At 42.0% G+C, this 21,659-nt stretch overlaps 1 protein-coding gene across 1 annotated transcript in view; it reads left to right on the forward strand.

Annotated features, from left to right (window-relative positions):
• The window catches only part of ATP13A1 (ATPase 13A1), a 36,630-nt gene that overhangs the window by 13,139 nt on the left and 1,832 nt on the right, over positions 1-21,659 (forward strand). Inside the window, exons 10-24 of the mRNA XM_058167281.1 lie at positions 203-329; positions 816-953; positions 4,373-4,493; positions 4,660-4,817; positions 6,383-6,558; positions 8,469-8,579; positions 10,462-10,587; positions 11,824-11,929; positions 12,630-12,829; positions 15,203-15,299; positions 16,409-16,593; positions 17,812-17,926; positions 18,635-18,831; positions 20,674-20,816; positions 21,035-21,146. Coding sequence (XP_058023264.1) covers positions 203-329; positions 816-953; positions 4,373-4,493; positions 4,660-4,817; positions 6,383-6,558; positions 8,469-8,579; positions 10,462-10,587; positions 11,824-11,929; positions 12,630-12,829; positions 15,203-15,299; positions 16,409-16,593; positions 17,812-17,926; positions 18,635-18,831; positions 20,674-20,816; positions 21,035-21,146 — 2,112 coding nt within the window. The remainder of the gene's footprint in view (positions 1-202; positions 330-815; positions 954-4,372; positions 4,494-4,659; positions 4,818-6,382; positions 6,559-8,468; positions 8,580-10,461; positions 10,588-11,823; positions 11,930-12,629; positions 12,830-15,202; positions 15,300-16,408; positions 16,594-17,811; positions 17,927-18,634; positions 18,832-20,673; positions 20,817-21,034; positions 21,147-21,659) is intronic.

The raw sequence follows: 21,659 nt of genomic DNA on the forward strand, positions 1-21,659 counted from the left end.
CTTTTTTTTTTTTTTGCATAATACTGCAGGGAAGGAAATTCCATAATTCCATGAGGAATTGAGTTGCAGTTCAATATGTGTAGAGTATTCTAAAATGGGGAACACTTCTCTGAGGATTTAGATACTAGTCACATTTTTTTGTTCTATTCTGTCAATAATTCCTCTGAACTGATTATTTGTTCTCTCTCTTTCTCTCTCTCAGGGGAAGCTCTTACGTACAATCCTCTTCGGGGTGAAACGGGTAACAGCCAACAACTTGGAAACTTTCATCTTCATTCTTTTCCTCCTCATCTTTGCCATTGCTGCCGCAGCCTACGTATGGATCGAAGGTAAATTTGGGCCTCTCTAATAAAGAAGAGAATATAGCATCAGTAGGAATGGCAAGTGTGTTGATGAGCTACAAAAAGGGATACTCAATTAGAACGGCTGCATTATTAAAGGGATAGATGTCTTACTGATTTGGTTGCTTTATTGAAGATATCGGTTGTTCTTTGCTGGATTCCACAGCATTCTAGCACATTTCTGTACCCGGATGGAATTTTAAAAAGACAATATTCTTGATACATTTCTAAATCGATTATCAAGGGATTATCAAGGGAAAATGTTCAGAAAATGTTCAGGTTTAGTATCATGCAGATACTCTCCGTAGATAGTCTGGTCTATAGATTAAAACTTTGAGGTCAGAAGACACTTGATTACCCCTGGTGTACTTATAGTTTCATTGTGTCCTAGCATATGTTCTGGGACTTAACAATCATCTTAGTCAATTGTGCAGCCATAATATGTAAATGTGTGTCTCTGTTCCTTTTTCCAAGGCACTAAAGACCCCAGCAGGAACCGTTACAAGCTCTTTCTGGAATGTACTTTAATACTAACCTCGGTTGTTCCCCCTGAACTTCCCATTGAGCTTTCCTTAGCCGTCAACACCTCACTCATTGCCCTTGCCAAATTATGTAAGTTCCAAGACTCATGGGAGAATGAGATTGCAAACTTTGAATGTGTTAAAAAGTTTAAAGACAATGATATTTATGTTTCTGGGAAACACCCGTCTTTTACACTGCAAATTATTTTGCTTTAGTGACTTGATTGACTGGGACATTGTGGTTTGTGATACTGCGGCCTTAAATGTAAAAATGTGGTTTGTAAAACTATTAGCAAACTGTAAAGAGCTTTCAAGTATTTCCTTCACCTGATCAACAAAGCAACTGAAATCTTCTCTTGTAATCTGTTATGAATTTAAGATGACATGAGGAGTTGTCACTTTGCACACCTACTTCTTGCCCTAATGCAACCTCTTCAAAATATTGACCAGACGCTCCCAGAATTCTCACAAAGCATGGACAACAGTTCTAGGAATAGTAATTTAACACTCAACAGTGGTAAAAGTTTGTGAAACCATTTTGAACTATTTGTAGTCCTGCACAATTGTAACTTAACAATGTGCCAAGTCCTATTAATAGACGAAGAAATTCTGTTTAAATAAAGAATACAGACAGAAAACTATGCCACATTTTTATGGAACACACTGAGCCAATGTTAATTAGCGAAAAATATATGAGTTTGGTTGAGTGATAAATTAATTGTGATTTCTAGTCAATGACTCTGAGTGGCCTTCCCCTCTTAAAAAAATATCCCATGGTGTTGGTTGCTGCTATTGGAATATGCCTTTGCTGCACATGTTTCTGGATGTCACACACCTCAATTAGAAGGGATCTCCAAGAGTTCTCGTGTTGATGCTTATGACACTGCAAGGGCTACAGATTGCCAAAGATGTTGGCCTCTATGAATCCACATTCAGGCATATAGTGTGCCAATGGAGAATAAGCCAAGCCGGGTGTTCTGTCTCCTTCCCCACTTCGGATCAATGAGCTGGCCTTCAGCCAGGGGATTCACGGCTCTTATCAGTCCTGGCAGAGAAATCGCAGCTGCCTGCCAAAGTTCAAACAAGTGACTCACAGAGCAAGATCTCAGCTCTTTTTGAAATGGTTCAGCTAGCTTTTGCTTTCCGTGGAGTGAGAGCAGTCCCAAAGCTCCTTATATATCTTGTGGGGTGGGGCTCCTGCCCCACTCTTCCCTTTGATGATGCCGCCTCTCTAAACTTCTGAAGCGCGGGTCGATCCAAGCTTGATTATTATCAGCTGGGTCTGAAGGCGTAGCCTGGGGAAGGGAGGAATCAGGGGATGACGGCCTAGTTACGTCCTCCAACTGGTCTGGTTCTAGCTCCTGGAGTCGGGCCAAAGGAATCGGTGCTCCCGAGGTAAGCCTTACCGGCCCTTCCCCCTCACTCTCGGAGTCAAATGTCGGGCATGGGGCCAGGTTCGGGGGCTGGAGTCTCAACAACACCGGGACAAGTTTGAAATTTTTTTTTTAAAGAAGGAGAAATTATTTCTTTTTGCTATGTTTAACTTTAGTTGTTGTTTTTTTGCCTCTGCTAGGATAATGGGATTATTTTATACTTGTGAAATACGGATATGCTTATAGAGTGGAGATATGGGATATGTACTTGAAGATAAGAGATTATGTAGAATATTGTGCATTAGGCTTGTTTTTTTTATAAACGGGAAATGGTCCCTTTTTGTTTAGTTAAACTTGAGTATTTTAACTTTGTTTACATCAAAATGCTGGGACCATTTTATGACTTTTAAATGGGATTTTGTTACAGTTAAGAGGTGAGATGTGGCATATTGAGTTTTATATATGCTAACTAGGGTTAAAAACTTAGAGCTCTGATGGATCTTTTACTGATAAGTGGACTGAAGACCTTATGTGATTTGCCTATTGGTAAGAGATGGGTTATGGGATTAAGCATTTTATATGTTAGCTAAGTGGAAGTTAAACAATTAGAAAATTGTTTATTCTTGCCACAAAGAAGGTGGGGAGTCCTTTTCTTGGCATGGGGTCCTTTTTATATATTTTTCTTGCTATTTTTTTCCTTCTTTCTATTATTTTTTTACTGTTTTATTTAAATTTTTAATACAATTATTTGGGAGGGGGAGATTATGCCAAGCCACTGTTACTCTTTCCAAGAGTAATTAATCAATAAAAACCATCCCAAGACACAGACAAACTACTCTGAAGGCCAAAAACAATCTCAAGATAGCAGCAAAGGATTGGCAGACCAGCTTTGTATTGCCGGATGCCCCTATTCAGGAATCTTCCATAAGGAGAACTGTGAACAAAAATGTAAGAGCATTAGGGGGAAAATCTCTGCTGTCCATAAAGAACCTTTCCATTATTCTTATGTTTGTCAAACATCACCTGGTTATTGAAAAGTATTCTGTGGACAGATATGTGGAGATTTTTTTGGGTTGAGAACTGTTATGCTTAGAGAATATGAAAAACGGCACTCTAGCAAAAATCATTAGTAAATTCCACAAGAGAATGACCAAATTTCTGCGCATGAGCTGATGAATGTAGCTTATGCAAGGTAACATACTGGCTCATTTGCAACAAGACTGAAAAAGAAGAAATGTAATGTTTTGGAGGGGCCAAATCAAAGGCCTTGCCCTAACCCAGCTGGAAAGCTAGAGCGTGATCTGTCATGGAAGACAATGCAAAAACATCATTGAGCTGAACTAGTTTTGTAAAGTGGAATGAGCCAGAATACCGCTGAACTAATATGCCAGATTTATCAATGTATAGAGGAAAAGATTGGCAGAAAGCTGCTAAATGAGGCATCACCTAAAATTTCAGGTTTTTCAACAAATACAATATTGGCTCAGTACCTTCAGTAAAAAGACACGGCACAGTTTATTGTTTTGTAATTCGTTTAAGTGAAAATTCTGTCAAAGCCTTAAATGAAACTCAGAACACACTGTAGGCTGCAAGCTCTGGACAGGGGTCTCCAACCGTGGCAACTTTAAGCCTGGCGGACTTCAACTCCCAGAATTAAAAGTTCGCCAGGCGTAAAGTTGCCAAGGTTGGAGACCCCTGCTCTAGGATTTTGGATACCTCTAAAGGATTAACAAACTTTGAATACTGAAGTTGGAGAGGGTCACCATAACGATTCTCGATGGATGTTCTTGGCCTGTTCCTGCTTAAATTGTTTTATTATCTCTGGGATTTCTAGGTCATTGGATTGAATGAGAAATATGCTTCCTTGTTAACAATGGCGAGAGAGCTATCCCTTTCTTTTCCGCTCAATTCCATCTTTCATTTTTGGGGAATCGAAATCATACTGGCCATAATTTTCTGCTTGTCTTATGTGGTGGCCTGGGCTCATTCAGATATATAGGACGGAGATATTTTTAGATTGGTAAACACAATGTGAGTGATGGGAGCAGATAGAGGGTATTTATAAAAAAGTAAAAAAAAGAAAAATCAGACTTTTATTATTGCATGCTCACCCATATCTGTCTTTTGTCTCTTGCAGATGTTTATTGCACAGAGCCGTTCCGCATCCCCTTTGCGGGCAAGGTCCAGATTTGCTGCTTTGACAAAACGGGCACACTCACCAGTGACAACCTTGTGGTGAGAGGTGTGGCTGGGTTTAGGTAAATCCAGGCTGAGGGATTTGTTTGGAATTTTTTCGGGCCCCGTTGACCCGCCCACGGTTTCCTTTTTGTAGTTTCCTGATCATAAAGAGATCTCCACAGGGATTACTTGTATTTAAGTCGGGAGCCAATTGTTTGAGCCTGTGGCCTTTTGATCTTATTGTAGAGAGGGGAAAGAAGTGACACCTGTGTCAGACATTCCAGTTGAGACTCATCGGGTCATTGCCACGTGTCATTCCTTGATGCAGCTGGACGATGGGACCCTGGTGGGTGACCCACTGGAGAAAGCCATGCTAACTGCTGTGGAATGGACTCTGACAAAAGGTAGGCTGGATTAGCCCTTGAGCGCCCTAGAGCAACTTTTCCTGCTCTCCGTTTTATAAGACCACAGGCATTTTACAGAAACGTGCAGTAGATTTTCTGAGTTGCAAGGATGCCCATCTCTCTTCTACAATAACAGACTTTATTTGGGCCATGGACAGAGAATATGTCTCAAATATACAGAGTAACTTTTTTTTTTTTTTTAAAAAGGGGGCGTTATCTGCACTTTCGTTGTTGCAATTTGTTAATTTTAATCCTACATTATCAGCCCAAAGTCAAGTTTGTAAATTCACTGGCCATATAAATAGTAACCGGGAAACTCACAGTAGGTGAAACTTAAACTCGTCTCTTAAATAATGTCCCATGGAGCCATCTACTGTGAGCTTTCCCTGGCAAGAAAATCAAGCAGGAGAAACAATTTCTAGCTAAATGGTGTACTGATGGGTCCTGTTAAAAGCAACCCCAAAAGCAGCTTTTCAAGATTTAAGAGATGCCCACAAAAGTACAGTTGATGTACTGAGAATATCAGTGTCACTTTGCTGGTTCAAACATCTGTTATCATGATAGCTTTTTGACGTTATATAAACGTTACATATTTGCTACTTTCCCTTTATAAGTTTTTAATGAACAAAAATATTTAAAACATCTCCTTAACTTTTATGTTGCAAGATCCTTTCCCCTAGAATGAATTATTGCTAAGAAGCAAATCAGATACAGAATTTTGATCCTGGTCAATTTAGATCTATTTCACAGTTTATTATCAAAAAGAAAAAAAAAACCCTTTTCTCTATCTCTTTCCTTATGCAAAAAAAAAGTTTTTTGCAATGTAAGTGAACCAACACATGGAACTACATGGTTTTCCCAATATAAGCGTGTACATTGCAAAACATTACATCTTTCGCAACCAGTTCACCTTGGGGAATATTCAAATCACCAGTTTCACACCATTCTCCTCTATTATAATGAACTAGCAATATCACTCTAGCAAAACCTACTTTTTTAAATGTCCTGCTGATCATGCCTCCACATTTGCCTATTGTTTTGTTTTGGTTTTGTGCCTTTAAGTCGGTTTTTGAATCCTAGTGACCACCTGGACTAGTGCCTGCAGTTTTCTTGGCCAGGTTTTTCGGAATTAGTTTGCCCTTGTCTCCTTCCTAGGACTAGCTCAAGATCACTCAAGCTGGCTTTGCATCCAAGGCAGGACTAGAATTCATGATCTTGTGGTTTATAAACTGATGCCTTAACCACTACACCAAACTGCAAATATTCTATGGATCGCTGCCTGAATTCCTGCCACTCTTGATTCTGGAGACTCTGCATATACACTGAATATATTTTATGGGTCTGGGATGCCCAGTCTCTGGGAGTGCCTCTACTCCTGTAACATGATAGGGTCCCATGGTTGAAGAAGGGGACAAGGTGTCCTCCTGACATTTGGATAAACGGTACAAGCAAGGGCTCCTTTTGTTTCCAAACCTTCCCCACCCCCACCCCCCTGGAATCCAAAGGGAAGATTACCGCTTGCAATGTTGAACCCTTTCAGGATTTCCCGATCTCTTTGTTTCCAGATGAGAAAGTTTTCCCCCGAAGTATTAAAACTCAGGGACTGAAAATTCACCAGCGCTTTCATTTTGCCAGTGCCCTGAAAAGAATGTCGGTCTTGGCTTCCTATGAGAAAGTCGGTTCCACTGATCTGTGTTACATTGCAACTGTGAAAGGGGCCCCGGAGATGCTGCATAAAATGGTGAGCTCTTGTCTGCCAATTCCTTCCCTATGGGCATGTTACTGCATGTTACCCTTTTTAAAAGCAAATGGTTTCAAAATATTTTACACGAAATGGTATATACATTTTAATGAACATTTTTTCAAGTTGTGAATAGGACAGGACAGGACAGGACAGGACAGGACAGGACAGAACAGCTGGAAAAGGGACCTTGTGCTCTTATAGTTCATCTCCCTGCTCAAGCAAGAGACCCCATACCATTTCAGACAAGTGGTTGTCCAGTCTCTTCCGGAAAGTCTCCAGTGACGAAGCACCCACAATTTCTGAAGGCAAACTGTTCCATTGTTTAATTGTTAACCAGTGGAACAGTTAATGGGGTTAATTAATTACGTGCCCATGACATTGATGCCTTGAATGTATGCAAATCTGAGTTGCTTTGGCATGAGAGATTCTTAATGGCTTTTTGGAGAGCTGCACAAAGAAGCTTGCGTTTGTTGCGTGTGCCTAATTGTTGATGATATTTTAGTTGGTCAAACCGGAGAGGGTTGGGAAAGAAAACTCCCAAGTACATCATTGCCACATACAAGTGGAGAAATCGGTGTAATTACCGCAGAAAACCATAGCGTGTGCATTTCACCCCCACCCATGTTTCCATTTGAATGGTCATCAGTTTTAATTGTGAGAACATTTTTCCAAGTCTTGGAAGATAATATTCAGAATCCTGTGATGTAATATTAGATGGGAACAGAGTGAGAACAAAGTCTTGGCTTTCCTTACCAGATTTGAACGTGATGCAAGTGTGTGAAAAGTTGCACTCAATGATCAGCTGTGCTGCAATACTCTGGAAAGGAGAATAAGATGGAGGCAATTTTCTGTTGCTGGTTACTCCAGTGTCTGATCTACTATACTGACTCTTAACTTGATTTATTCATATGCTCTATATTCTTGCTACTGAGAGACGAATCCTTCATAAAGTTGATAAGCCTTTTCATAATGCCAACTAAACTAGTATCTGTTGCAAGTGGGTTTTTTTAAAAAAGACGTAATAATAATGTTGTATTCTGTCATATTTTTTAAAATGTGTAGCAGTTCTTCAGGACCGGACTTTTTTTTTCAGAACAGGGAAGGCTAGTTGACAAACGGTGAGCCGAGTGTCACAAGAGTTACTTTTCAGGGTTAGCTGAAAGGCTCCTGTATGTAGATTGGTGTTCTACTAAACGCTCCTCATGATCCATGGGCTGATACAGGTAGTCCTCGACTTATGACAGGTCTTGCATTTACAACCCTCACAGCATCCCCGTGGCCATGTGATCAAAATTCCGACCCTTGGCAACCAGTATGCATTTATGATGGTTGCAGTGTCCCAGGATCATGTGATCACTATTTGCAACCTTTTCAGTCAGCTTCTGACAAGCAAAGTCAATCAGGGAAGCCAGATTCAATTAACAGCCCACCCCCCCAGGTGCAACTCAGTTGCTTTCCTTAGCAGCAGAAATTCTAGTCCCAATTGTGGTTGTAAGCCGAGGACAATCTGTATTTGTCCATTTGATCAGCGAACTCCTATTTTGTATAGTAAAGTAGAACAGGTGCCTCCAACACTCCTGGTTCCCTCCAGCTGTATTAGGACTATTGCTCCAGTATCCTCGACCATAATTATTGGCTGCTAATTTGGCAGCCATAATGCCAACATACCTGGAAGGATGCCCGTTTGGAGCAATATAACCTTGGCTGACTTTTCTCTTCTGTAGGTGGGTCCAGTTAGGAGGACCCTGAACGTCTCGGTGCACATACTGGAAGTCTGTTTTGTATCCCATAGTGACATGTGTGCCCTTCCTATCTCCACACCCTTCTATGTGAATGCAACTGTGAGTTGGCTTAGTGGTTTTTCTTTCAGCAGTATTTATTGTAACGGCTGCTTTGTTTTTGTGCAGTTCTCTCAGTGCCCAAGTACCTATGATGCTATTCACACAGAGATATCACGTGAGGGAGCCAGAGTTCTGGCCCTTGGCTACAAAGAATTGGGGCACCTCACTCATCAGCAGGTAAGTTTCAAGTCTTCCCCCACAGCTTGTATGTGCCATAAGATACATTGGTGCTTTGGGACAGGGGTCTCCAACCTTGGTCCCTTTAAGACTTGTGGACTTCAACTCCCAGAGTTCCTCAGCCAGCTTTGAAGTCCACAAGTTTTAAATGGACCAAGGTTGGAGACCCCTGCTTTGGGACATACAATCAATGAATGATACTGTGTCTAACTTAATAATCCCGCTAGATTTATAGGTAATGGCTTACCTGCTCCCTTTTTAAAATGGGGTGTTCCTTCCGTTTACGTCACACTTTGCGTGGGCCGGGGAGCAATGTGAGCAACCAACTTAATTGAATTATTCCATTTTCTTCTTGGTAGCAAACCATCCTCTGCATATTCTGAAGGTGTCATTGAGGACTGACAGAAGAGTAAAGCTTGTCAGTGCCTCCTTTCTTAATGTGAAGCCTCCCTCTCCTCTAATTGGGGGAAAGAACTACAGAATTTTAAATAAGCAGAGAGAAGGCCGCTTCTCATTCATGTGGCAAATTTACGATGAAGTCTGCTTTTGAGGGGCAGGAGTGCTGGTGGCTTAGGCACTATTGTGATCAGTGGTGGGATTTAACCGGTTCGTACTGGTTTGCATGAACTGGTTGCTAAATTACCCCATACCCGCTATCAAAGTGGATCCGCTGCACTGCAATGGAGAAACGGGAAATGGAACGCCCATCGCGAGGGAAGGAGAAGAACGCTTTCCTCCTTCCCTTGTGCCAACCGGTCCATTTCCTGTTTCTCCATTGCAGTGCAGCTCCCAGGATCCACTTTGGTAGCGGGGGGGGGGGGGTTTGGATTTAACACCTGGTTCGCCCAGGGTCAGGTTGGCCGTCATGGAAAGCTCGTCCCACATGTGCAGGGAAGCTGGAGGATGGAGATGGACCACACCTCCCACGACAGCCATCCTGACCCTGGGCGGACCGGTTGTTAAATTATTTGAATCCCACCACTGATTATGATGCTGTACTCGAAAGGCATGTGACATCGTTGCTGCTTGGAAAGCTGCTCTGTAACAGATGCACAAGGCAATGGAGAGGGTGAGGGAGTTAGAAAGAGACCAAGAGGGCAAAATAATAAGCCGTAGAAGTGCAGGCAGCATGGCCTTGGATAGCAAAGCCTTTCTTCAGCGATTGCAGTACTGTACAGAACTGTACAGAGCAGGGGGTACGGCCTGCTGTCACTGTAGACCAGGCAACGAGTAAGCAATAGGGAGAGAAACAAGCAAAGAAAAAACATGAATGGAGCAAGTGATGTGAATTAGCTTCCTGGATATGATGAGAGTGTTCTGTGATATGAACCCTCCTAAATTGCGATGCACTGCAAAGTTTAGACTGAGAAATAAGCTGAGGACAGATGGTTTCCATTGAATTTAAAGAGCAGGGGATAGACTGGAGAAAAGTGGGGGGAGGGAAGGGGGCAGTTGTGTTGGAGTGGGTTATTCTAGGAAGGGGGCCTACTGGCAGAGGTTGTATTCATGCATTGTATTATGGCGTGGTTTGCTTTGTTGAATTAAAAAAAGCACGTTGGTTATTGCATGGAATGCAGTAGGCCCAAATCAATAACCAATTTGAAGTCAAGGCCCACTTAGGTATATTATTAACTCAGGATAAACACAGAATGAAAGTAGAATCATAAAACCTGGAAGTCATAAAGATGCTGGAGCAGGGAGGAAAAAAAAAATTTAAATGTAATCTGGATTCATTTCTTAAATACACTTAAGTATGTGACTTTTAGAAAGGCATGCACTAATTTCCAAGTTATCATTTATTGGGGGGGTTTGAGGTTGGGGAGTGTTATATTAATGTAAAAATGTCTTAGCTATAATCACCTTTTGTGTTTCCTATCCAAAGGCACGAGAAATAAAGCGGGAGGCCCTGGAATGTGACTTGAGGTTCACAGGCTTCATTGTCGTTTCCTGCCCTCTTAAAGTCGACTCAAAGCCAGTTATCCGTGATATCCTGAACGCTTCCCACCATGTGAGTTGTGGCTGAGAAACTCTGGAAGGAACCGAGAAGAGGGGCCTAGGCAAAAGTTTGAGCCAGTTTGCATAATTTCTCTACTGTTCCTAATTCTTCACGTTTGTTGGATCTGCACTACTCTTTTGTCACCTCCTCCAACCCAAAGAAACATATTATAGTATCTTTTTGTCTACACGTTCTTAGATAAATTGGCTAGGCAGCAGAATAACTCTTAAAGAACAGTCTATGGAGATTCTCAGTCATCCAGATCAGGGTTGTTCCGAAGGTGTTTTTTTTCAAGAGGCAACTGGACTTTCTTGTTTTTCTTTTCGCTTCTCATCCAAGAAGCTTAAAGAGGCCATCTATGTAAAAATTGAACAGCCCTCTCTCAACAGAGGGGGAGGGATGTGACATCCTTTATCTCCACTCTACAACACAGTCCTTTCAACAGTTCCAAGAAGGCTCCACACCAATTTGCACCCCTCAGGTGACCCTGATGACACAGATAAACCTCCAGGTGATCTTAACAACCTGCTAAAAGAATGCAAGTGTCCAGGTGTCTGCAAGGAGTATAAACCCTTCCGCTCCCCACCATCCAGTCAGAGCTGAAGAAGCTTCTTGGATAGAAGCGAAACGTCTTCAAAGAAAAACCAGAAAGTCCAGTTGCCTCTTAAGAAAAGCACCTTTCGGTCTTAAAAGAACAGCTAAGCAAACAAAAAAAAATTCCTGCAGGAACAGATGAAAAAACAAACAAACCTCCCAGTCAGATATCCAGTTTTCCTTAGGGAACTGAGCAACCCTTGGAGAGCTCCCAGGCTTGGTTGGAGCAGCCCTGCCAGGCTGTTTGTTCTCAGCATCTGTAGGCATATTTCTACTATGGAAAGTGAACGGTTCTTTTGGATAGTATATATTTCTCCTGTTCGGAATGGAGGACATAGACAAGCACAATGTTTCCTTTTTTGCAGCATGGTCATTCCTTCTTTACCTCATTACACATGATGGGAATTCCTTAACTGAGAGACAGAGGATCAAAACCATCTTTCCAAAATCGCTTGGGGAGGGGGGGGGGAGGAAACATACTGATCGGCGTTTTTAATTAGCACATGCCAGTATGCTGCTTGCTTATGCACTTTTATGACAGACTGCTTTTTCAAGCAGTGGTCCTGAAGCAGATTGCCGTTTCCGCAGAGCAGCTTCCCCGCACCTTGCCTGTAGTCAGGTGGCACAAACCTGCCCTTTAACCCCACTCTACAGGTAGTGATGATCACAGGCGACAGCCCACTGACAGCTTGCCACGTGGCCCAGGAGCTGCACTTCACTCAAAAGGAGCAGACGCTCATTTTGCAGCCACCTAGTAAAGGTAAAAAAAAAAATCTCTGGGAGAAGGAAGGGAGGGAGAGAGAGAGAGAAGACAGATGCTGCCACCACATTGCACAGAGCATGTGATCACTTTATGCAGCATTTGCTCTATAGGACAATATAAGGCCATCATCTAGCCCAGGGGTGTCAAACTGGTGGCCCACGGGCCAGATGTGTCATGCGCAGGCCACACCAGGGGTGAAATGCTCCCAGATTGGACTGGATTGCGTGATCCGGTAGCGATTGTGGCCGGTAGTTCAGCGATCCGGTAGTGATGGTGGAGCAAAACTCCACCCACCCGCCCGGGTGTCATTACTTCCTGGTTTTAACCAGGAAGTAATGTGTTTTTGCGCAGAAGGTTTTACCCATGCGCAGAAGGTCTCGCTCACACGCGCACGCAGCACATGCACTTCCAGACATGAAGGGAAAAAACATTGTGATACGTAATGTGATGCAATGTGACAGCGCAAGTTTGACACCCATGGCCTAGCCCCTTTTCCTGGGAGTCAGTAAAATCACAGTGCTATTTTGGTAGTTGCTGCTGCCTGTGGTCTTCAATGGCTTTCCACTGGGTGATTGGTTTTCAAGCTGCGGTGTCCAGGAGAATTATTCCCCTGGTATCCAACACTACTACATTCCCTTGATGAGTGCTACCAAACAGAGAAGCACCTCACTGTGCTTAATTCCCTTCTCTTCTCTAGGCTCCGGTTGGAAATGGCAGTCCATCAACGACACTACGGTCCTCCCAATTGTCCCAGACTCACTGCGGGAACTGACCAGCAACCACAATCTGTGCATCACAGGGGAGGGTCTCGCTCACCTGCAAGCTACAGACTCGCAGCTGCTGCTTAAACTCATTCCACACATCCAGGTCTTCGCACGTGTTGCACCCAAGCAGAAGGCAGGTGGTCTTTATCTTTAATGCCCAGCCCAACTGCTCCTTGGCCGATAGCCACAAAGATTGTGTGGGTTTTATTTTTATTTTATTTTATTTTTAATGATGGCTTGGTAAACCTTGCCTGAGAATAGACGCATCTCTTCCAGAATAGTGGTAAAGTGTTAACCATTCTCTGCATCAGCTGCGGAGAAACTGGCCTTCCAGCTGGTGGTGCTGACTACAGATTCCCAATCCATTTCAGCAGCCACAGGTAGTCCTCGACTTATAACCACAATTGGGCCCCAAATTTCTGTGCTGAAGTGAGACATTCGTTAAGTGAGTTTTGGCCCATTTTATGGCCTTTCTTGCCAAATGTATCAAATGAATCGCTGCAGTTGATCAGCTAATAACCTAGATGTTGGCTTCCCCACTGACTTTGCTTGCCAGAAAGTCGCAAGAGGGGATTTGTTCACATGATACAGCAACAATCATAAATTGCAACCGGTTGCCAAGAGTCTGAATTTTGATCACGTGACCATGGGGATGCTGCAAAGGTCGTAACTCTGAAAACTGGTCATAAGTCACTTTTTTTCAGTGCCCTTGTAACTTTGAACGATCACTAAATGAACTGTTGTAAGTAAAGGACTTCTTGTATAGTTAAATCTAGCAGTGATGGGAGTTGCATTTGAGCCAGATCCGAGAAGCCACTCATTCCTGTAAATTCACAGCTTGTATAGTTAAAACTAGCAGTGATGGGAGTTGCATTTGAGCCAGATCCGAGAAGCCACTCATTCCTGTAAATTCACAGCTTGTATAGTTAAATCTAGCAGTGATGGGAGTTGCATTTGAGCCAGATCCGAGAAGCCACTCATTCCTGTAAATTCACAGCTTGTATAGTTAAAACTAGCAGTGATGGGAGTTGCATTTGAGCCAGATCCGAGAAGCCACTCATTCCTGTAAATTCACAGCGTACTCCCTGGATTATTGCAAGATTTTAAAAAGAAAGAACGGAGAAGCTGTTGGACAGTGAAATTCCAGAAACACCGTGAATTTCCTGGAACTGATTTTAAAGCAGCCACTGCTTGTGGCAGACCTTTCTTTCCAGTGAATTGCTGTGTCAATAAATGAGGGAGACACTTGATACATAGGACCCTGATGTATTGGGAAAGCGAGTGTTAAATACAACACAATTTTGTGCAATAATGCATGAAAATGAAAACATTTCTTACCAGAATAACTTCTGTGTTCATCGTTGAAAAAATGAATGGAAGAGCACATACCTACCAGAATAGAAAAGAAAAGAAAAGAAAAAGAAATAGAAATAGAAGTAATAGAAACAGAATAGAATTCTTTATTGGCCAAGTGTGATTGGACACGCAAGGAATTTGTCTTTGGTGCATACGCTCTCAGTGTACATGTATGTATCCACCATCACACTGTTCTCTTTCAGGGTCAGCAATGTTAGGTAGGAACCAAAACAAGTTGACTCACTATGATATATTCCCATGTATTTTTTTTAATAAATTTGTTACCTGCCATAACAAGCCACAATTTTTAAGTTAGGCAGAGCTATGGCCTTAGTGGAAAGGGGTCTTAAGATTTCAACCTGTTGACTTGGAATGTGACTCATCTGCACATCTCTAAAAAGATTCAGTGGATCTTTTCAATGTGTATGTATTTATTTCTTTGCCGGTACTAACCTTATTCATGACTGTTAAACTTCTTCTTTTTTTTCATTTTAGGAAATTACAGGTAGTCCTCGACTTGCAACTGGTCATTTAATGACTGTTTGAACTGATAACGGACTTCCCCAGAACTACCTATAATCTCTTTTTGAAGTTAGGACAGCTTCACACATTCTGCAGTCTTATGATTACGTTTTGGGCACTTGGCAACCAAATCACCTTTATGATAGTTAGTGTCATCCCATGTTTACATGACTGCACTTTGCAACTTTTTTGCTAGTTTCCAGCAAAAAAAGTACCCATTGGAGAGAATGGCCTTTCTTAACGACTGCTACCAAAAAAAACCCAAAAAAATACCAGATGTAGTCATATAGTACCTTGAGTTACAACTGTAATATCTTATGACCATAATTCTGGACTTAATTATGGTCATAAATTGAGAACTATCTGTACAGAATTGCGAACGTTGAGAACCTATGCCCTGGGCCATTTTATGCAAATTTTAATAATAATAATAATAACAACAATAACAACAACAGCAACAGCAATAGCAACAGAGTTGGAAGGGACCTTGGAGGCCTTCTAGTCCAACCCCCTGCCCAGGCAGGAAACCCTACACCATCTCAGACAGATGGTTATCCAACGTTTTCTTAAAAATTTCCAGTGTTGGAGCATTCACATTTCTTTGTTGATTCTTTCTTTCCCATGATAGGAATTTGTGATCACAACACTGAAGGGACTTGGCTATGTGACTCTGATGTGTGGGGATGGCACTAATGACGTGGGGGCTCTGAAGCATGCGGATGTGGGTGAGTGTTAATTCATTTAAAGACTGTTATTTTGATGAAAACCAGGTCTGTTTATTGTGAGTTTTAATTGCTTACTCATTAACTTTCCATGAATTGTGATTCTTTAAAAAAAGATACTTGATTTTGAAGTGAGTCATGCACTCGTTGGAACAAGCATCGGAGAAGCATTCTATTCTCCCCCAGGAGGAGATGCCTTGTTAGAAAATGTGTGGCTGTAAATTGTAGGTTATCTGCTGACCAATTACAGTCTAAATTATTTAATTGTCACTGTCTTTTAACTGATTGGACTACTTGATTAAACAGTATTTCTTCCCAACTAATTGTTATCGATATTTCTGCAAGGTGAATCAATTGGTTTGATTGAAAGTCCCATCAGTGCGAAGTTAAACCAATCACCCTGTTTAAATTTATTTATTTATTTAATGCATTTATTCATTGTATTACATTTATATATTTATATTATATTTATATTTATACGACCAAATCAAAATTGTATTTATGCTTCAAAATCCCTGTTAAAAGGATCAGTTTCCATATTTCTGCATTTAATATAGTTTTTTTAATTCCATATTCTGTAAATGATAGCAGATAGAGCATGTTAAATATTATTAATATCCATGTTTCATGATCATCGGTTTCTGACCCATTAAAACAGCTGCCTGCAATTACTGCAGGTTCTAGTCCCACCAGGTCCAAGGTTGACTCAGCCTTCCATCCTTTATAAGGTAGGTAAAATGAGGACCCAGATTGTTGGGGGGCAATAAGTTGACTTTGTAAAATATACAAATAGAATGAGACTATTGCCTTACACACTGTAAGCCGCCCTGAGTCTCCGGAGAAGGGCAGGATATAAATGTAAATAAATTTTTAAAAAAACGTTCATATTTTGCCTTGTTTTCAGCTGCTCTGAAAATAGGATAGGATAGGATAGGATAGGATAGGATAGGATAGGATTTTTTATTGGCCAAGTGTGATTGGACACACAAGGAATTTGTCTTTGGTGCGTATGCTCTCAGTGTACATAAAAGAAAAGATACCTTCATCAAGGTACAACACGGGAACTCACGGGAGGATGCTTGTGTCATCAAGGATATGATTCATTCTTTCAGGTGTGGCTCTACTAGCCAATGCCCCGGAGCGAATCCCCGAGCGCAGAAAAAAGCCTCGTGATGGAGTGGCTGATGGGAGACCTACTACCTCCTCCGCTCTTGTTGGGAGCAACATGAGGCCCACCTCCCGAGCTGCCAAGCACAGGCTCATGTCTCTTAGGGAGGAGCAACTTGCTGTACAACGAGTAGGTTGTTAGATCTGTTTTACTTTTCTTATCTCTTGCTGCTGGCTTCACTTATGCTTCTGGCATAGCTTTTCCTTTGTGAATTGTTGGTGGAGGGCGGGGGGAGTGAGGGGAAAGACAGACCTCCATTTACACTTCCTTATTCAGTGCAGGTAGAAACAGTACTCAAATAAATTGGAATGGTAAGAATTCCAGCTCAGCACAGCTGGAATTTCTTAAATTCCCAGTGATTTTGGATTAAACAGGGTTTATGCTCTTATCTTTCCTTTTCCTGGAGAACAGCTTTTCCGTATCGGGATTTATTCTAGAGATAGAGAATATCTCTATTGACTTATGACTGTTGTGTTTTTGTTTGTTTGTTTGTTTAATGATGATCTGAAATTGAAACAGCCTCAGAAAGGTTGCTTTTTGGCCATCGCGGAACATTACATCACCAGTCTTAACAGTCACATGATCGCAATCTGGATGCTTGGCAACCTATTTGCACTTATGGCCAATTACAATTGTGTGATTGCCATATGCATTCTCTGTTGGCTTCCCCAGAGAATTAATGGGGAAGCCAGCAGAGAAGCTTGGGAGTTGTCCCTGACGGCTGGCTGAAAGAGCTATCTGCCTAGGGGAGCTGAATTCTATGTTGGGATGCAGAAACAGAATTCATATTCTGAAGATATTGCACCCTGCTGGAGATGTCCTTTCTGCACACAGAGGGGAGCTGAACTCTTTTGGCAGGCAGCGTTTTCAGCCAGCTGCCAGAGACAAGAGGAAGTCAAAATGCAAGCAGAGAATGTAAAGGCAGGGCAATGAAGGTAAGGCGCCTGGGATGTCTTGGGGACAGGGTTGGTACTGGGAGGCTAGGCGCAGGCCATTTGTAAGTGTCTCTCTGCTCGGGCTGCTTGCCCCCTGCTTGGATTTTGGCAGGGGGAAATACCAGCTCCTGAACAGAGCCTCCTGGGGGACCCCACATTCCTTACTTGGGACTTGGCTTAATGAAGTAAGATAGCTTAACAACCACAACTGGCAGTGCCGGGATTGCGGTCTTGAGCAAAGCATTCATGTGAGTGTCTCGCTTAATGAATGTTGAACTCAACTATTAAGATTTCGATCCAAATTATGGTTGTAAATTGAGTGCTTGTAGTGGTATGGATAGCTTGATAGGGAGCTTGATGTACACTGAACAAGGATATTTCTTACCCCTCCTCACCCCCTTGTTTCTGGCAGGAGAGGATCAGCCAAGTGCTAAAAGATTTGGAGGAAGAGCAAGTACCTATTGTGAAGTTGGGTGATGCCAGTATTGCAGCTCCATTCACCTCTAAGCTTTCCTCTATACAGTGCAGTAAGTATGGGAAGAAGGAAGTCTATGCTTAGGGTGGAAAGTTGTGCACTTAAAGGCCCCCGCCTCATTTTTACAGCAGTTCTATATATTTCATTTGGAAGTTTTACAGTGAAAGTAGATAATAACCGATGTGATTTTATTTTCATGCTGTAACCAGCAGAATCCTGTATGCTGAAGGGCACTTCTGTCTCTTAAGTCTGAGTTGTGCATCACAACTTAGAAAACCTAGACTGAGCCTCCTTAGAGAAAATTCTGTGAATAGAGCAGAGCTGGAGGAAAAAATGTCATCACCTTCTCTGGCATGCCAGAGGCCTTCCTAGGCAAAGCTGGCTGAGGAATTCTGGGAGTTGAAGTCCACAAGTCTTAAAGTTGCCAAGTTTGGACAGCCCTGGCCTAGGTCTTCCTAGGCAATGAAAAAAGCACAAAGCAGGGGTGAAATCCAGCAGGTTCTGGAGTACCGGTAGCGGAAATTTTGAGTAGTTCAGAGAACTGGCAAATACCGCCTCTGGCTGGCCCCAGAGTGGGGTGGGAATGGAGATTTTGCAATATCCTTCCCCCAGGAGTGGGGAGGGAATGGGGATCTTGCAGTATCCTTTTCCTACCATGCTCACCAAGCCAAGCGCACAGAACCAGTAGTAAAAAAAATTGGATTTCACCACTGGCACAAAGTAACAATCTTAAGCAGAAACCTTCTCTCATCTTATGCAGTCTGCCATGTGATCAAGCAGGGCCGTTGTACACTGGTCACCACACTCCAGATGTTCAAGATCTTGGCATTGAATGCACTCATCTTAGCCTACAGCCAGAGTGTCCTGTATTTGGAAGGTGTGAAGTTCAGTGACTTCCAGGCTACACTTCAAGGCTTGCTCCTGGCTGGCTGCTTTCTTTTCATCTCCCGATCCAAGGTATGACGGATGAAGGATGCCTTATTGCAGGTTGGAGGGGAAGATAGGAAATGTGGTCCATGGGGTAGGCAATAAGCTGGCCATAAAGTTTGGTTCTGTGGCGTGTAAGGATGTGCACAAAATCAAAAGAAAATGCAGGTAACTGTTCTCGCTCACCAAATCATTCATTCAGTGATCAGTCTTTGAAGTTGCAGCCATCGCAGTGTCCCGATCATCATGTGATCGCAATTTGGGTGTTTGGCAACTGATGCATAATTATGATGGTTGAGGCACCCCAAGGTCACCTGGTTGCCATTGGCAACCTTCATAGCTGGCTTCTGCCAAGGAAAGTCGGGGAAAGTCAGCAGGAAGTCGCAAGTCATGTAAGGTCACATTTAACAACTGCAACTAGAACTGACAATAAGATGCCCTGGTCACATGGCATCACAATTAATATTGTGCTGCTTAGAGATAGAGTTGCTAGTTCCTGTTGCGGTTGATAAGTGAAGACTATTGACATTTTTTTTCAAACCATATTTTAGGAACTGAAATTTAGTTTCAGTGGAACAAAATTCAAAATATTTCAACTGTTTTTACCCTGGGGTAAAATTTGGGTAGACACCTATGCTGAACCAAATTACAGAAAATTTGGCCAAGGAAATGGTTTTAAAAATAGTTTGGGAACATTAAACTAATCCACCCACCCCCATAGGAAACATTGTACTCATCCACTGAAAAATATGATAACTCATCCACTGAAAAATAGATATTTAGATCAGAATTTGGTATCAAAAATACCTGCTGCTTTTCTCAATAAAAGAATAGAACATTTTCTCTGAACATTTTGTTAATGTTTTGATTTTTTTAAAAAAAGAATTTCATCCAATTTTTATGGGCACTTGAACCCCCTAGATCAGGAAATTGATATATTTTCTTTGCCTTTTGTGTGGGTGGGGTGGGTGTCTTGTCTGTCTCTAACATACCATCAAAATTAAATGTGTTGTTCATTGCTTATATTTTTGCTTGCACATAGCTGTAAAACGAGACTGCTGGCATTAATTAAAGTGCACTAGTAACATTAATGTAAAAGCAAGGGGAAGATATAAATATCACCACTGATTCTGGCTACTGCAGTGACTTGGTTGTATAAAGTTGGGGGATAAAGCAGCACCATCGCAATGCTTTAATACAGTATCTTTGAAACCGACACATTTTGTTTCACGCTCAACAAAACTGCAAGTTTTGCTCTGATCTTGAAACCTTTTGAAACACATCTTTTGCTTCGTGCCAAGAGCATCCAAAACATAATCCAAGATTGAGTGTTTCAAAGTCATTTTTTTCCACACAACTGACATTGTCAGTCTCCCTCTCTCAGCTCTCGTAAAAAGGCAAGGGCAAACCGAAACCTTCCAACAATCTTACCAAAAAAAACCTACATGGACTTGTCTAGGCCAAGAATCTCCAACCTTGTCAACTTTAAGACTTGTGGACTTCAACTCATAGAATTCCTCAGCCAGCGGAATTCTGGGAGTTGAAGTCCACAAGTCTTGAAGTTGCCAAGGTTGGTGACCCCTGGTTTAAGCTGTCTCAGGTGTCAAAACTGGCTTTGAAAATTGATGGGAATTACTTAGCTTACACCACGTCTGTGTGTGCAATGTTCAAAATGGATTCGAATTGGCAAAGATAGGCTTCCTTTTGATTTCTGTGTCTTAATTCTTCCAGCCGGTTGACAGGCCTTTTCTCCTGGGGGAGGGGGTCATTTTTCAAAGTAACTATCCTACAGGATGCTTCCCAAGTGAATAATAGTCAGGCTCCAAACTTCCTGTAGAATTCTAACCCTGACCTGTTTCTTCTTGTTTACAGCCTCTGAAGACACTCTCCCCTGAGCGTCCACTCCCTAATATCTTCAATTTGTACACAGTTCTTACAGTGCTGCTACAATTTATGGTCCATTTTGTCAGTCTGGTATATCTGTATCGAGGTGCGCAAGCCCGCAGTGAGCCCAAGTGAGTGCTGCTTGGATTTAAATAACGAGGGTATAAAGTAAAGAAGTAAAAATGACAGTTGTACGAAAATATAGATGTTCTCCAGACGTGTTGCCTTCTGATCCCAGAATTTTCAGTGGTTTTCAGAATGCTGTGAGTGGGAAGTCAGGTGATCCTGACGATACTCAAGCCTGGAAGGGCTGAGAAAAAATATTCAAGGCTCTTTCTGTTTCTTTAAGGAAAGAAGACTTTGTGGATCTCTATAAGGAATTTGAGCCCAGTCTTGTGAATAGCACTGTTTACATCATGTCCATGGCCATGCAAATGGCTACATTTGCCATTAACTATAAGGTAAGATGTACTTAGTTTTTATAATTTCATCATTGCCAATACCTGTCTCCTGATTTCATATAGTGCTACCCTTTTCCCCTCAAAATAAGGCATCCCCTGATAATAAACCCAATCGGCTTATTTTCAAAAAAATATAAGACAGTCTTATTTTTGGGAAAACACAGTAGGATCTGATGCTGCATTTCAAATGATATGCAAAGCAGTAGGTGCTATGATGAATCCAAATTTTAACAGGACATTAGAGAAATACTTCAAATGTCTAATTATGCCATGCGGAACAAGGAGAAATATGACCGTTAGTATAGATCAGGGGTGTCAAAGTCACATCGTAACGTGACATATCACAACTTTTTTCCTCTTCCCTAAAATGGGGGTGGGCATGGCCAGCGTGTGACACATCTGGCCCGTGGGCCACGAGCTTGACACCCCTGGTATAGAGCATATGGTTGAGCCCATTTTGTAGTTTGAATGTTATTGTTTTGGCTGCTGACTTTTAATTTGGGTGCTTTTTAT

This window comes from Ahaetulla prasina, chromosome 2 (assembly GCF_028640845.1).
Source record: "Ahaetulla prasina isolate Xishuangbanna chromosome 2, ASM2864084v1, whole genome shotgun sequence".
Lineage (NCBI taxonomy): Eukaryota > Metazoa > Chordata > Lepidosauria > Squamata > Colubridae > Ahaetulla > Ahaetulla prasina.